The sequence below is a fragment of the Acomys minous genome (genome assembly GCF_964271855.1).
Source record: "Acomys minous genome assembly, chromosome: 4".
Lineage (NCBI taxonomy): Eukaryota > Metazoa > Chordata > Mammalia > Rodentia > Muridae > Acomys > Acomys minous.
In genome coordinates this window covers 6,493,343-6,510,127 of record NC_140486.1, presented here as the reverse complement: position 1 = coordinate 6,510,127, position 16,785 = coordinate 6,493,343, and the positions used below count along the sequence as shown (strand labels likewise).

General features: G+C 46.5%; 1 protein-coding gene across 5 annotated transcripts in view; it reads right to left on the bottom strand.

The window, feature by feature from the left end:
- Window positions 1–817: 817 nt before the first annotated feature.
- ZNF236 (zinc finger protein 236) overlaps window positions 818–16,785 on the bottom strand; it is an 88,226-nt gene continuing 72,258 nt past the window's right edge. For 4 of the 5 annotated variants that reach the window (XM_084780659.1, XM_084780660.1, XM_084780662.1 and 1 more), the window contains 5 exons: window positions 16,492–16,623; window positions 12,134–12,331; window positions 9,069–9,198; window positions 4,293–4,469; window positions 818–3,141 (listed from right to left, as the gene is read on the bottom strand). In XM_084780659.1, the coding sequence (XP_084636785.1) occupies window positions 3,020–3,141; window positions 4,293–4,469; window positions 9,069–9,198; window positions 12,134–12,331; window positions 16,492–16,623 (759 nt within the window). In that variant the 3' untranslated portion in view covers window positions 818–3,019. The remainder of the gene's footprint in view (window positions 3,142–4,292; window positions 4,470–9,068; window positions 9,199–12,133; window positions 12,332–16,491; window positions 16,624–16,785) is intronic. The other variant, XM_084780661.1, reaches the window with a different exon arrangement.

Genomic DNA, 16,785 nt, shown 5'->3' with positions numbered 1-16,785 from the left:
CAGCAGCGCCAGGCCCTGTGGTCACTCTTGGTGTGGGGCTGGGGGTTTTGAAATAGGCTTGAGAGAAAACCCTCATGCGAGGAGGCATGAGATATCCCTTGGCACAGAACCTGAGAGCAGGCCTACAGATATATACGTTATAACATGCTACGTACATACATCTGTGTGGTGAGAATTCAGAGGAACAGAATTCAAATTTCCTTAAACATGGTGTGAAGGGCATACAAGCCAATATGTATTTTCTGGTGCATGCTGCTCACCACACGGCACTTCACAATGGAAGCCATTTCTGGGGAGCCCCTTTGGTCTCCTAAAGCACGCTACTCCCCTCCTCAGTTGCCTCATGCTGCCACAGAAGCACCCTGGCCTGACAAGGACTCCAGGTGTTCACATCACATGTCCACCTTGGTCTCTGGACTTCTGTGGCTCTGTCCGTGCCAGCCTCTATGCTCCCTCAGCCTCCTCAGCTGAACTCATCTTACGACGACAGCATCTGCCTTCAGGAACCTGCTTCGCTGTTCTTCTTCCAAGCAGGAACCTCCTCCAGGGACAAGCGGCTCCATGGAGCTGGAGCTGGAGGAACACGTGGCACTCAAGGCACCCAAGGCACGCCAGGCACAGGATGTTCTGTCAAGGGCATATCCGACTGTCAGCTCAAAACACCAAGGAGGATATGCATTGTCTGGACTTCACGTAGGTAAAAGAAATATCATTATATTTTTTATTCTGCTAAAAATACCTGAATTGAAATTTTATTCCCCACCCAACTAGTCTATCTGAAACATGATTTAAAAAAAAAAAACACACATACACCACATTTCCTAATGTCATTTTGCATTTAGTTATTTCAAAACAAATATGTTATATAGAGTTCTAAAAATACAGTTCTCTATCCTCAAAACCCTGGTTACACATGAGGCTAGAAACAACTTTCCTAAAACAGCATTTCAAACATTAAAATACAGAGATCAACCTGTAAACCACAATATTCAAGTGAGTTACCTTCTCAAAACCTTGTCTTTTCAAGGAATGTTGGTAAAGAAGCAGCTTTGATGGTAAGGAAGTAAATCAAAATACACACATGTCATGTTTGTTTGCTAATAAATTGAGAAGAGATACAAAATTGACTATTGGTATATTCTCTTTTCTTTAACCAAAATAAAAGCAGGCTTCTGGTTCACCTGGTGAGGTCTTCCTTACATAGTTAATAACTGCACAGTTACACCCTGCATCACTACACAGTCAGGAAGCAGCCCGCCTCGTTACAGATGTCCTGAGATGACATTTAATGCTGAAAGGAAAATAAATAACCCAGCAAGAACAAAAAAACTTTAAATCCAATAATTTCAATTTGGGGGATATCCGTTCACTAAAATTAATTAATATTTCTAAAATACTTTAATACAAAATTATAAAAGAAAAAAGTGCATTAATAGCAGAGACTTTAAAACTCTCGCACAATTACAATTATTCTGAAAACACTACCACAGCCGGGTGTACACACTGACATTCAGGGAGCATTGGGTTTTTAAGTCCAGTATCACAAGAAGTCAAGTAAGGCTTTTTTTCTTCTTAAAAAAATATACAATACACAAATCAGTTTGGAAAAAAGTAATAATATTTAACAGTTCTCTGACTTAAATATTTTCACATAACAAAAGTTTTTATGTCACTGTCAATATTACTTATATACAGATGACAAAAGTGAACAAAATCAAAAGACGCCCTCTCACAGTGACAGTGAAATGTCGCTCTTCAGGACCCACAGCAAACAAGTCCACATAAAATTTATAATAAAACTGCTCTCTTCTGAAACCAAGGAGGCAATGAGAGAAAATAAAGGCATTTTTTTTCCAGAAAAAAATAATAGAGCCCAGTTTTATGTTACAGTGAAAAAGATATCCATTTATTAACAGAATGAACAGGACCCGGGTCTGAGGTGCACCAGGGAGTGGCTGCAGATGTGCTCTGTGAGGAGGACTCGTGCTTCTATTTACAAAATACACTCCTCAGCCACACGGAGGCCCACATGTCTGCCTATGTACACAGGTATTTACAAACAGGACATATAAATAGCATCAAGGGAATTGATATGAAGTGGGGACCCTTCTGTCTTTGGAATGCTGAGGCGCACACACTGCCCAGCGCAGGAGGATTTGGTTTGGGATGTGTCTCATGTGGCACTGCTGATGACACTAAAGAATTCCCTGAAATGAAAACACACCTCCGTATGCATAAGGAGAAAAGTCGCAGGGTTCTTGTGGGTCCTTAGCCTTAAAAATACAGATAACTTTACTGAGGTGGATCGGGACAGCTACCTGTCCCTTAACTCGGTCACTTCCTGCTCACAGGGTATGGCTTGTGCTTCTGCAGTGACCTAACACATGTGACCAGACAGATCCATGCAGCAAGCGTGTGGACATCCATGTGAACAGCTGTCCTTGCCTGCAGATCAGATTTCCTCCATGGCCCTGCTGTCACCAGCCGGATCCTGTGTTCTTCTCTACCTAGGGACTCAGCATCTGTGATGGAGAGAGAACTGGTCCGGCCATCTCTCAAGGCTCAGTTACGTTAACATAAGAATGGGTTAAAAAGAACTGATTGTTACCATTATCAAAATGCAGAGTAAGAAGTGGAAAAACATCCCTGTGTGATGGCACCGCTTCTGAGCTTCATGCACTATCATACGTGTGTTTTTCCGTGTTAACTTGTCTTTTGCTATCGCACTGCAATGATACTCAGATCCAGTTTATCTGCTAAGGACACACACCAGCCATGAGAAAGTCAAGCTGCCCATGGGAGTGTCCAGGTTCTGTGATCTGTAGACAAATGAGACAGTGCCTTTGTACTTGTCTGAGTTTCCTGTTAGTTTTTAAATGACAATGATTCTTCAAATAAGTTAAGCTAAAAAACTACTGTGGTAGATTTTTAACACTTGAAGTTTTAAAAACAGAAACTCTGAATGCTCTGATCTTCACAAATGTAGCTTCACGGATGCTCTTAGCCTCTTTTTACAGCATCAGAACACATTGGTTAGGGTCTGCCATTCACCCGCTGCCTCCTGCACCACTTCCTCTAAGTGGAGGGTCCTTAGCTCGTCCCCATCCTGTTCCTGCACCACAGCGGTTGCCTGCAAGGTTCCTGAAGAAGCAAAGAGAAAGTAGACCTCAGATCTCGGAAGCAGGCCACGTGTACATTTAACTAAGAGCATATGGGAATCAAGAGAAGCTTTGCTTTCCCTCTCAGTGAAATGAAATCATCTGAGCCAGGTAAACCATCTTTCAACTTGTGATGCCAGGGCTGGAACCTGGGCCTAGCTGTATACAATAAACAGATACTGAATCGTAGGTACAAATAAATTCTGTTGGTCACAGCCACTGTGATGCGGACACTCACACCCTGAGGGATATATCACTCACAATCAGTGACAAACACCTTCTAATGACACTCACACCACAGCCACCTCCTCTAACAACTTGCAGGCACAGCTGGGAAGCGAGACCTTCCTTCCACAGCTCGGAGTTCTACTGCTTGGGCGCAGTCTGGGCACAAGCTCAGTGACCACACAAAGGCGACTATCTTCACCAGAACCCCCTATTATCTTACAACTAAATGAGTCTAACGTGCACAGTGTAAACCTGGCTGCTCACCCAGGACTTGACTGGAGTTTCATATCACACACTCCTGCTTTGCGTAGCTCCCGCCACCAGTGCCAGCCGGCCTGAATGACTTGCTCTTGAATAACACAACACGGCCGCCATGCCACTATGAGGGCCAAAGGAGAACCTCAAGCAGGGCAGGCAGCTGTTCACAGCTGTAACCCAATTCTGATGGCATCCATACTTGCAAGCCACAGAGAAGCAGAGCTTGTGTGGCTGGCACCAAGGACACAGAATGGAAGCCAGGGTGTCCCTCATGTCCCTCACAAAGGGCCCCAGAAATACTGAAGACGGACAGTCAAGCTGCCCGTGCTGCTAGGCCCTGATCACTGCTTACGACAGACAATAGACAGCTGCGTGTGAAGCCGGGTAGCACAAGACTGAGATCCCGGCACTCAGGAGCTAAGGAAGGAAAAGTCCATTTGAGCCAGCCTGGGCTACACAGTTCAACTCTGTCTCAGGAGAAAGCAGTTAAAGAGAAGGAACAGGGAAAGCAGCACAGGCTTCATCTCTGCTCAGCTCCCCTGGTAAACCGCAGTCCTTACGGCAACTATGGTGCATGGCCACTGTGAAACAGTAACACTTGGGACCGAGCCATGTGAAACTGTGGCTCTTCTGAGATGGAGCTCTTACCCACAAAGCTGTGTGCTCGCTTCATGTGCAGCTTCATGTTGCTCTTCTGGGTGAAGCCCATGACACAGTAGTCGCAGCGGTAGGGCCGCTCGCCAGTGTGCTTCTTCATGTGCACCTGCAGTGCGCTCTTCTGGTTGAAGGCTTTCTCACACAGAGTGCAGTGGAACGGCCGCTCCCCTGTGTGCACAAGGCCAGCCTGTCAGTGTCATCCTCAAGACTGCACACGGCAGCAGAGCACACAGTTACTCACACCACAGTGACTCAGTGACATCCTCCTGCTGTCACCAGCCAAGTGTTGGTTAACAGGATGCTGAGACAAAGTGAGACCTTCCTCAGTGAGTTAGTACCCAAATTCAGAAGCAGAACACATGTGACTTGAACAAAATGATTTCCCTAATCTCTAAAATACTGCTCAACTGCTTTCAGGTGAAGGTTGCATCTGAGAGTTGCCCACCAGACCCCATGGTCTCTCTCGGCAAGCCATGGTGGTCCTGCCTCCTGAGAGCGACTCCCCTCAAACGCTGGGGTCCTGTGGTGATGTGTGGCTCCTCCCTTTTGCCTACACGCTCTTCCCATTGCTCTGCCTGGCAGCTTCTAGCTATGGTATTAGGTTCCCTTCCCACAAAGCCCCACACACAGTTCCTGAACAGCCCGGCCCAATGCTACTGCTCTGACTACAAGCTGAGAGGTCCTATTCCTTCTCTTTAGTGACCACGCACTGCAAATGAGGATTTACTTCAGTGTCCTCAGGTGAAATTCCAAAACTAAAAAGTTTCTGCCTGATCCTGCGACTGAGGGCAGTGATGCCAGGCCCTTTATCAGCAGCCTCCAGTGGAGGAGACATGGCAGGCAGGCCCTCGCTAGCTGCACAGCCCCTCAAAGCACTCATCTGGTGGGGAGTAGTCCACATGCATGGCAGCTAGGCTCTGCTGATGTCTTAGCAAAGCCAAAACTAGCCTTTTCCCCAGAATGCCCAAGCTGGTACCTGGCTCGACTAAGTAAAAACCAGAGCAGGCCAGCGCAACTGCACCAGCCATCTTGAGCCGGGAGGTAACTGGTAACCCTATTAGAGCCTGCTGCATCTGCTACAAAACACAGTGGCAGGACACTCTCCACTCCTGCGTGGTTAAGAGCTCGGCTAATTTATCAGGGCTAGGACAATTAGGGAGCTCCTGCCCTCACAGGCAAGAACAGCACAGGGAGGAGAGTCAGTTCCAGCCCAGACCACTGGCCTGGCTGGAGCAGCACTGAAGAGCAGGACAGGCACATTAGAAGCAAAGGCACGGAGGGACCTTCTCCCTGGCTCAGTCCACGTGACGTCCTTTTCAGGACATGTGTGCTAAGGTCTCAAGCCCCTCTCAGTCAAGAGTATTTTTTGCCCCAAAATGACAACATTGTATTATCGTGCACCATTGATGTACATTAGAGGGTACGAGGCAACCACATCAAGTTCAATGTTTTCCTGGACAAAACAAACAAACAAACAAAAAAACAAAAAACTCTAAAATGTTGTTCCCAGTTCAATATAGAAGGTACAGTATTGCACCATAGTGCCAGAAGCCAGGAATGGGCCTGGCACAGGCAAGTGAGCCTCCTGGAGATGGCCCACCATTCTGCACAGTCTACAGCGAGTGAGCCCTGGTAAAACGAAGGCCCCAGGGACTTTGTCTCTAGGTTGCTTCTTGCTGCCTTTCAATGCTCGTCACTACTGCTCTCAGTATCTAACATGGCAAAAGTCCTCCCTGCTGGTGCTCCGATGTAACTGCTTCACTATATTGGGCAGGTTTCTTGCAGAACCAAAATGAAGATGTACTCTCATAAAATAATGCTGTTTAAACAAATTGATGTTTTTATGATTCCTGATAATGAATTTATAGAATTATTGATTTGATTCAAATAACTTCAAGCCACTCCTGCAGAATAGCAAAAAACTGCTAGGAACTCTGTAATTCTTCACTTGTCACCAACACATAAACTGAACTAGGGAGAAGATGGGCTTCAGGCAGATTTACGACTAAAGTAAACTTTCCTCTAGGTCAAGTCTCAGTGTCCACTAGGACAAACAAAAATTATTACCTTAAACTTTCAATGAACTCACAGCTGAAACATGATTAATTAGATGTAGTCTTAATGGAGAGACATGTAAACAATAACCCTGCAGCAACCCCTTGGACCCTGTTAACCTTAACCCATGTCATAAAATACTGCTGCATGGAGGACATAGATTTAAATAATGCTTAGACAAGCACAAGTAATCAATAATCCTGATGTAACAAGGTTTTATCTGTTTTTGTGGTAATTGCTTTTACGGTCATTTTTCTTCTAACCTAAAGAATTTGTAGTAGATGGCATATAAGGGTTTAAAACACAGAATAAACATTGGAGGTTGGAACAGGTAGACCTTTCTGGTCCAGACAGTTGTCTCTATGTATGTGTACTTGTATGTTTGTCTGATTGTCTATATGTAGGTTGGAGGTAGGAGTCACTCAAGCCTTCTCCATCCACATATATATAAGAATATGTGTAGACCTATGTATAGATGCATGTGTGAAACTGTTAGAGCTTGCTCATCAAAGCTGTGGGGACCCATGTACAGATGCATGTGTGAAACTGTTAGAGCTTGCCCATCAAAGCTGTGGGAGCCCATGTATAGATGCATGTGTGAAACTGTTAGAGCTTGCCCATCAAAGCTGTGGGGACCCATGTACAGATGCATGTGTGAAACTGTTAGAGCTTGCCCATCAAAGCTGTGGGGACCCATGTACAGATGCATGTGTGAAACTGTTAGAGCTTGCCCATCAAAGCTGTGGGGACCCATGTATAGATGCATGTGTGAAACTGTTAGAGCTTGCTCATCAAAGCTGTGGGGACCCATGTATAGATGCATGTGTGAAACTGTTAGAGCTTGCCCATCAAAGCTGTGGGGACCCATGCCAAATGCTGCCATGTCAGAAATCCTGTGCTTAGGCTGTATGCTGTGACCTTCCAGTTGCTGACCTTTACCTCAGCACGAGGTCTTGTGTTCTAGGCTATCCTTGGACTATTTACCTTTAGAGAAGTAGAGAAGTCTCAACTTGGAACCACCCAGAGCATCTAGGAAGTTCTTACAAGGAACTACTCAGAGAACGAGGAAGTTCTACAGAGCAATTTAGGCTACTGTATTCTTGCCTGGGGGCTAGGGTAAATGAGATTAAAATAAATCCTATTGACCTTGCTCTATATACATTTCTGCTAGTTGGCAATAAAGTGAATCTTGATCAGAAATTTCCTGACTTGATTAGTTATTTCTCGAGTCCCTGTATCCTACTTTGAATCCCTACTCCCTCTTTCAGGTGAGCCCTGATTCAATTTTTTTCCATGGGCTGGGACCCGACACAAAGCTGTGCTCTATCTATGAGATGTGTATATGTATAAACATACATATGTATGTATGTAAGATGGTTGGAGCTTGTGCGCTTTGCTCCACCCATGCAATGTGTAATGTGTATAAGTTTGCATGCTTGTATGTTTATCTATATGTATGCATATATGTGAAGTGTAGATGCCTCTTTACTTCATCCATTGTGTGTGTGTGTGTGTGTGTGTGTGTGTGTGTGTGTGCGCGCGCGCGTGCACGTGCGTGTGGTTTTGTTTTTCTTTCCTACTGGCTCACAAAGAGTTATAAGTTCTGAGCACCTGGCCAGGTCTCAGTAAGTAAAAGAGCCAGGAATTTTCAGTAGACTTAAGCTGCCTTTATTACAGCCTGGTGTGAACAAACAGGAGGCATTAGCCAGAGAAAGCAGCCCTGGCTACAGAAGAGCGAAGAGCAGGGTTAGTTCCATCTTTAAGACATCAGAGCTACAGTCTGAATGTCCAAGGTTCAAGCCACCCATTCACTAAGTGACTCTACGTCCACCTGACTCAGTTTTCTCCCTGGGACCCATGAAAACTGAACTTTGGCACCAAAGTGCCTTACTACAGAGGAAAACATGGAAAAACTTGGAAACAACATAATTTTCAAAGATGAAATGGAAGCATTGTATCTATTACGTGTATGTATCTGTGTATCTGTAATGTGAGCAAGTGCACAAGCACTTTGGGGGTGGAAGGCTCAGGACAAGCTCTGGTGTCATTCTTCAGAAACTGTCTACTTTGGTTTTTTTTTTTTTTTTTTTTTTTTTCCTATTTGCTTTTGTTTTTAATGGCAGGTTAATCCCGCTGGCCTGGAACTTGCTTTGTAGATCAGGGATTCGCATGCCTCTGCCAGTGCTGTATTAAAGGTGTGAGCCATCATGTCCACCTTCTTTGCTTTTTGACAAAATCTGGAACTTGACAAGGAGGCTGGCTGGGCAGTGAGCCCCAATGCCCTCCAGCCTCTGCCTCCCCAGGGAGGACATTACAAACACACACAGGCTAAGACTGCTTCTTTGACTGCTCTTCCTCTGTGACAGGAGGCTAGAGCATACAGACAGTCCATACAGTACAGAGCGCCAAGTCAAGAGAGAGCAGAGAGAGCAAAAAGCAGCGGGTGGAGAGCTGTCCTCCACCTCCTAGCCCAAAGGAGGGCAGAGGGCCACAGCACGGACTCCCGCTCCCAAGGTCACCATGAGAACTGCCAATCTGAAGTGGAAAGTTAGTCAAGGTGACAAGCTGATTGAAAACTAGGGCAAAGTGGCACACAAGGACCTTGTTTGTAAATAATAACCATATGTCACACAGATATTTATATGCTTAACTCCACCTTCTCATCAGTGACTGTCTACTTCAAAAACACGAAAGCACATCTCATCTCACTACCTGTGTGAATGCGGCTGTGTCGCTCCAGCTGGCTTGGTTTGGCAAATGCCTTTTCGCAGGTGTCACATTTGAATACCCTGGGCTTCTGAGAGCTGAGCGAGGGTCCGGCCTGGTGTGTTAGCATGTGCTCCTGGAAGAACACACAGAAACCAGCAAATGTTAGGCCTGGACGGAGCGTGAGAGATCTCAAACAGAGAAAACATACCATCGTGCACATCTAAAGACAGCCTCGTGGGTGGCCCCCTGCCTGGGGTTTCAGGGCTGAGAGCAGTGGCAGGAAGGTGAGGCCCACTTTAAGTACAGCTGTATGAATACCACGTCTTCAGAGAATGGCGCTATTTCTGGAACTATTTCTTTTACAATCTGTAGGCACTTGATGTTTAGAAGGCAGAAGGATACTCAGAAGGACCATGTTGTAACTCCACATGTTTCCAGAGGCCGGGCATGGTGCTGCATGCCTTTAATCCCAGCACTCAAGAGGCTGAGGCAGGTGGATCACTGTGAGTTCAAGGGTAGCCATGACAGCCAAAGCTACACAGAGAAACCCTGTCTTGAAAACAAAAAACAAAAACCATGTTTCCAGGAAGGAGAGTTGCTGTGACAACGTCAGTGGTGTGCACAGTATCAAAGCTGCTACGGAAGCTGCTGTTTTAAGACCAGGGACAAGCCACATCCTTTCATAAGGGCAATGGCTGATGAAAGGCTCCCTCAATGCGAACTCTTGTGAGAGCGCAGCCAAGTATGGCTCTGCTGTGCTCAGCAGAGGGCCGGCATGCTCTGCTCTGCAGCGAGCCCTGTGTATGTGCTGAGTAGGCACAGGGGACACAAAGACTTCCTGTTTGGCCAGGTGGACACAGCAGAGTTTTGGGTGGTGGTGGTAGTGGGGGATGACCCTTGAGAGGCCCCTATAAGGAGCAGAGTCAGGGAAGATCAGCCGTGCTCAGTTGTTCACTCCTAACTCTCCCTTACTGAAAACTTCTTAAGTATCACCATCAGAAAATCAATTCTTCCAGGCCACCAGCAAAGTACAATCAACCCTCTGCCACAAGTGACTTGTTTAGGGGAACCCAGAGAGGGTTACCCAACAGTCCCTGTGCCCTGTCTAGCGATAGCTCTGTCTCTTGAAAAAAAATTTTTTTTAGGCCTCAGATATGGCCGCACGCTCTCCTGGAGCTCTCATTAGCAGGCATCACCAGGAAGCACTGAGTCCTCTAAGTGCAGGTGAAGAAATAAGGACAGCAAGAGAGAATGGAGAAGGTGCATCCATGCGTTGTAAGAGCTCCCGTGTTAGCTAAGTGGCTTCAGGACAGCTGACATCTCAGCCTCAGAGTGCAGGGATGGGGGCTTCTCCTTTGGGCCATATGCAGCAGGAAAGACTATCCCTCCAGGGACAGTGATAAAGGGCTGACCATGTGTGAGCTGAGCAGAAAGCAGACAGGGACCTACCTTTCATGTCTTACTAAGACATCTTCATGGTGTCTCATCCCTTTATACAGTGAACCCTGCCAGTGACCCTCAAAAAAGCCTTAATGTATGTCTGTCCTGTCTAACCTCTTTCTTTCCAATCCAATTTCCTCATATCAAGGCATTTGATTTCAATTTAGACATGGAAAAGAATTACAACCCTGGCTTCTTTCATCTCCAAGCCTTCAGGTGTAAACGTTAGCTAGTGTGGCTTTGACTAGATGAAAAGAAGGAAGCCCCCCCACCATACCTACAGAGTGACGGCAAGAGTACCACACATGGCGAAGACATGGGTGAGAACGGAGCTTCAGAGTGTCCCCATTCCAAGCAGACAATGATGTTGAGCTCAGGTGTGCACAGAAAATGTGGGACATGCTTAAGCTATCTGCAGACACAGTCCTGCAGGAGCCTGGTTCACAGCAGATCTCCAGTCACAGCACGTGACTGACTCTGCTAAACTAGGACAGGGGTAGACTAGCAGGGAAGTAGATTGAAAGCACAGGGAAAGCCCATGGAGCTATCTACACAGCCCTCCCTGCCTTTTACACTGGCATGGAGCACTGCTGTGATTCAGAGCAGCAGTGACACAACACCGTCAGCTTCTCCATACCCTGACCAGGCCCAGGCAGGCTGCACATTATGCGGTCATGTGTCCACATTCTCAGCCTCTCCTAGTTCATACAGCCTTGACAGTGTTGAAGATTCTTGAGTATTAGAAAAAAAAATATCCCAACTCTGATTTGTTGGATATTTTTTTCACAATTAGGACACAGTTTTGTTTTCATCAAACTAGCTTTATGATGGTGGGTGCTGGCAATGGCCAGATTCTCAAGTAGCATCTGACAGGCTTTTCCACTGCAGATCTGTTTGTTTTTGCCAGTAACTTTTCACCTACCATGCTGTTCATAGGGTTCTCTTTACAAGAAAAAAGGAAAGGCTGGGTGTGATGACGCACACCTTTAACCTCAGCGCTTAGTCAGAGGCAGGTGGATCCCTAAGAATTAGAAGCCAGCCTGTGTACAAAAAGAGTTCCATGGTAGCCAGCACTATACAATGAGACTTTATCTCCCCCTGCGCCGAAAGGGAAAAGCCCTAGCTTGAGATCACATACCAGAGTTCTGCACCCGTCCCTAGGGTGCTCACCCTTTACCCACCACCTGTCTACAGTGGCCTACTAGGTGTCCTATATGTCCATCCCGTGTATCCAAAGGGGTTCCTGCAAGGCTGCTCCAGGTAAACACAAGTTTTGTTAGTCAACCTTTACTTCCTCAGGAAATGTTCTGTCATGCTGTGGATACCAACAACCATGAGTCTGTTTCCCCACGGCTTCAATCATGCTGATAGCTTTTCCCATGTCTGTCAATATGAAGCATGAGACATGATAGTCTGGTGTCATTTTAATTTACATTAGAAACTAATTTTGAATTGCACATGAGTGTAATCTATTCACATGCAGTCAACAGGCCCATTATGCCTACAACTTCATACACACATTTACATCAGCGTCTCTAGGAAAGTAGGAGAAATTTGTCATTCTGTTTTACTTTCATTAGACACAGTGTGGGTCTGTAAGTGTGGGTGCCCACTGCCCCAGGGTGTACCTTGAGGTGTGTGGCACGCTTGAAGGCCTTCCTGCAGACCCGGCAGCCGTGGATGCGCTCCTTGCCATGCACCTCCTTACTGTGGTGCATGAGCACTGCAGCTGATGAGAAGGCACGGTCACAGTCCAGGCACTGGTGTAAAGGGCCCTCCTTTTCTGGCTGGCTGTCAGGGGTCAGCTGGGCAGAGACATCAGTCACCTGCAGAGTTAGGAGCTCTAGGTTACAAAGAAGTGTGGGCTGAGGGCTGTGCTGCCTAACATGGGCACACATGGCCCCGTTATTCCAGGGAAGCCTGGGACACTCTACCCAGTGGCCTGGAATCACTGGGATGCGTATCCTAATGAGATCATGGTACTGGCCCAACACCAGCCAGCTCGCAGCTGTCCTCCTAGGCATAGGAGCTGTGTGCTTAGCCACAAAGAGCCTGCCGCCATGGCTGGGAGAACCAAATATGGCATATCATATATGAAAGATCCTGGCATGTAAAGTATCAGACACTGCTTTTAAAATGTTGTGGTTTGGACTAGCAAGATGATTCAGCTGATAAAGAGGCCTACCTCCAAGCCTGATGACCTGAGTTCAATCCCTGGGACCCACATATTGGAAGAAGAGAAGCAACTTCTCCAAACTGCCCTCTGGTTTTTATCCTATGTGCTGTAACCCACACATACATGATGCATAGGACACACATACATAAGATACAAACAGAATAAAAATGCTGTGGTTTAAATTTCCATATCTGTACTAAGAACCTTAAGTGCAGCTAATGGTGTTTAATCACTCTGTTTGAACTAAATTATTTTCCCTAGACTGTGAGTCTTAACTAGGGACACCACCAGAGCTTACAAACATAGCAGAGAAGACAGAGACATCAGGGTTACAGATGAGCAGTGATCTGATGAAGGGATTATAAAGAAAATTTATATGACCTGCCAACATTTTTATTACTAGTTTGTCAAATACTTTTTTTCCACAATACCAGAACTTATAGGAATGGATACAAAAAATTTAAAAGAACAAAACAGAAAAGAGCAGAAGAAAAGATACTACAAAGATGGCATCTTGCAATATGCATATAAGAGAGAGAGAATGTGTATGTGTATGTTTATCAGGGAAAAAAAAACAAATATGTGCTAAGGTGGTCACAGCAAATATACTACTTGTGAAAGAAACAGGTTTCAAAATCCCTGGAATAAATGATACCAATGTTGTTCTGTAAGAGTAGATAAAATACCATGGTGAAGACAAAAACGACAAACAGGGTTGGAGAGATGGCTTGGCAGTTAAGAGCACTTAATGTTCCTGCAAAGGACCCAGGCTTAGTTCCCAGCACCCACATGGCAGCTAACAATGGTCGGTAATTGCAGTTCCTGGGGGTCTGATGACCTCTTCTTGTCTCTGCAGGCACTGCACACACATGATACAGACATGTGAAGGCAAAACACAAAGTGAGTCTTTATGAAAGACTTTATATGAAAGAAAGGCGGGGGCAGAGAGAGAGAGAGAGAGAAGAGAGAGAGAGAGAGAGAGAGAGAGAGAGAGAGAGAGAGAGAGAGGGAGGGAGGGAGGGAGAGAGAGAGAGAGAGAGAGAAAAGAAGAAGAAGAAGAAGAAGAAGAGGAGGAGGAGGAGGAGGAGGAGGAGGAGGAGGAGGAGGAGGAGAGAGGAGGAGGAGGAGGAGGAGGAGGAGGAGGAGGAGGAGGCGGCGGCGGCGGCGGCAAGCAATGCTACCTCTTGCTGGAAATGCAGAACTCACTACTGAACGTCAGGAGATGCTGGTGTCTGGTGTACTTCCCTCACTCCTCGCAATAACCCTCTAAGAAGATCCCAGTGGAGCCAGTGACTCAGTAAGCAGGAGAGCCAACACGTATGTCTAAAGTGCCCTGTTCATAAGCAGCACAGTGTCTTGTTACTAACACATCTGAGTTTCTAGGCAGCTCTGGCTCTTACCAGGGATGTCACCACTCAAGGCTGTCCTCACATCTCAGGTCAAATCTGCTATAGTGATGTTGGACACAGTGGGGCCACACTGAATTATACAACAGTGATATGGAGAAGAGACAGCCTCCAACAGAGCAGCAGGTACAATTTTTACCTCCACAGGAAGTGACATGAGCAAAAGAAGAAATGCCCGTGGCTGCAGTGCAGGCTCCCGCTAGCTAAGCTGCAACTGACTGGTGTGATCCTCAGGCAGAGGACATGGGAGTGAGCTGCTCTGATCTTGTGAAGGCAGGCTAGTAAGGAGGACATACATGGCCATAGGGTACAGATAGGGACAGATTTACACCAAGAGTATTTACCATGTTTTTCCAGTATGGCTTTCTTTCTAAATGAACCATGAAGAAATAAGAGAAGGAAAAGACAAGCCTTTTACTCAAGGATTTGAGCACCGGTTCACCCTGTAACAGTTACTGCCAGCTCAGTATGTGCTTTGGCTAGGACATGGGCTGAGACTCCTTACACACATTACCACTAGGGCCCACTTCACACCATTGCTAGACTGCCCACAGATCACCAGCTGGAATGTGCTAACACAACGAGCTACACCCTGGCCAAGGGTAAAACCCAAGTTCCCCATCACTTTCACAATCTCCTGCCCAAGGCTCAGGAGCAAGCAGAGGCAAGCAGACTGCACTCGGGGCCTAGAGGCCTCAAGGCATGGAGAAGGGTCAAACACAGCAGTGGCAGTCAGTGCAGAGCACAGATAGGGAAACACTGAAGACAACACCTCAGTAACTGCTGCCTTACGCATAGTAATCCCTGCCCCACTCACTAACCACAAGCCAGAGCGATGTTTGGTATTTATCTCACTTCATTAGTACTCACTACGCAGATGCAGCAGAGAAACTCCAGACCAATTTTAACAGGAATGCTCTCTGGGGCGCGGGAGCTGTATAACACTGAGTGCCAGAGGGAGCCACAAACTAAAGGCCGGCAGCTGACCAGGCGCACAGAACAAGTGGGTAATGGTGCTGTGGTGTGGGGACTCAGTTGGGACTTGGACGGTCAGGTGACGAGAGAAGTGAGACTGAGCCTGGGAGCTGAAGACAACCACTCAGCGCAGTGCAGGAGGGCTCCTGGGCATCCTGCCAGGGCAGAGTGTATCCTCCACCAAGCCAGGCCGTCTGCTTACTGTGTGGTTTGTGGTGAATGCCTGGTTTTGTTAGCCTCGGGACCTTCTCTGCATCTTGCTGACCTGGGGGTGAATGCAGCTGGTCACTGTTGACACAGGGCTGCTCCACAGCTCCGTACCCAACTCCACGGCTCGGCAGGCGCCATCACACCCCCACTGCCAGGACACTGCACTGAGCTGCACAGCTCGGCTTGGGTGTTAGATCTGAGTCCTTTCCTACTCCTTCCTTCTGCTGTGCCTACTCTGTACCCTTCTACTGAGGCAACAAGACAGGAATCAACATGATTACAACAAATCTCTGTCCTGTGAGGCTTTGGGGCGGGCACTGGAGTTTGGCACAAATGAATTAAGAGTAATATACACTGAGATGTAGCTATAAGCTCTGATCACTGAAACAAAATCTGGGAACTCCAAACTAAGTCCTTATCCCACTGAAAAACTGGTGAACTAACTGATGTCTCATTTCCTAAACATATTCAAACAAAGTTTAAAGCTCTACAAATTTAGAGGCCAAGAGTCATCTATTCTTTAGTTCTGACTCAGCCAAGTATTAGAAAACGTTTGTACACTTCTCTATGTTAGGACTATCATTTATTACAATTTTGGGTCTTAAAACATGCATCTTAAGAAAAAGATCCATCAGCCAGGTGGTGGTGGTGGTACACACCTTTAATCCTGACACTCAGGAGGCAGAGGTGGACAGGTCTCTATGAGTTCAAGGCCAGCCCAGTCTACAGAGCAAGTATAGGATAGTCAAGGCTACACAGAGAAACCCTGTCTTGAAAAAATCAAAAAAAGAAAAAAGAGAGGGAGAGACCAATGAAATAGAAAAAGGTCTTACCTACATATATGCAGATAATATGTACATGAAAAGACAAAGGAAGAGATAAAAGAACCAATAAGTGCTTCAAGAAAACAGATCAAAAGAAATAACAAATATAAGTAAAAGGCCATAAGATTGGAGCAGGAGGCAGATATCAGACACCAATTTGCAAGTGTATCAACTCTCTGTTGACCACATCAAAGCTGACGGTTCTAAGCTACACCTACTACTGGCCAAGATCTGAGAGCCACCACCTGCCACACCCACAAGACCCACAGAGCTCAGCACCTCTGCTCTGGATCTGACAGGGACTACACCCAAGAGGCTGGCCCCATTCACCAGGGCCAGCTGGCACTGCCGCATTCCCTATTCTTGATCTGAGTGTGAGTCACGCAGGTGCATACCTGGTAAGCTATCTCTTCACCAGCGGCAGATGAGGACTGTGGAGTGTGGCTCACTAATATGACCTGTGGTGAGCCCGCTCCACCCTGGCCTGAGAGAGAGGTATCCGTGAGCAAGGCTGGGAACTGCTGACCCTGCCAAAAGACAATTATCATTTTAGAAGTTGTCATATTATCAAACTATGCAGTTTTTTTTTTAAAAGACCTTTACAGTTGGCAATATGGCTCAGTGGCTAATGGCATCTGCTACCAAGTCTAGCGGCCTAAGTTTCGTCCTCAAGATGTACACAGTGGAAG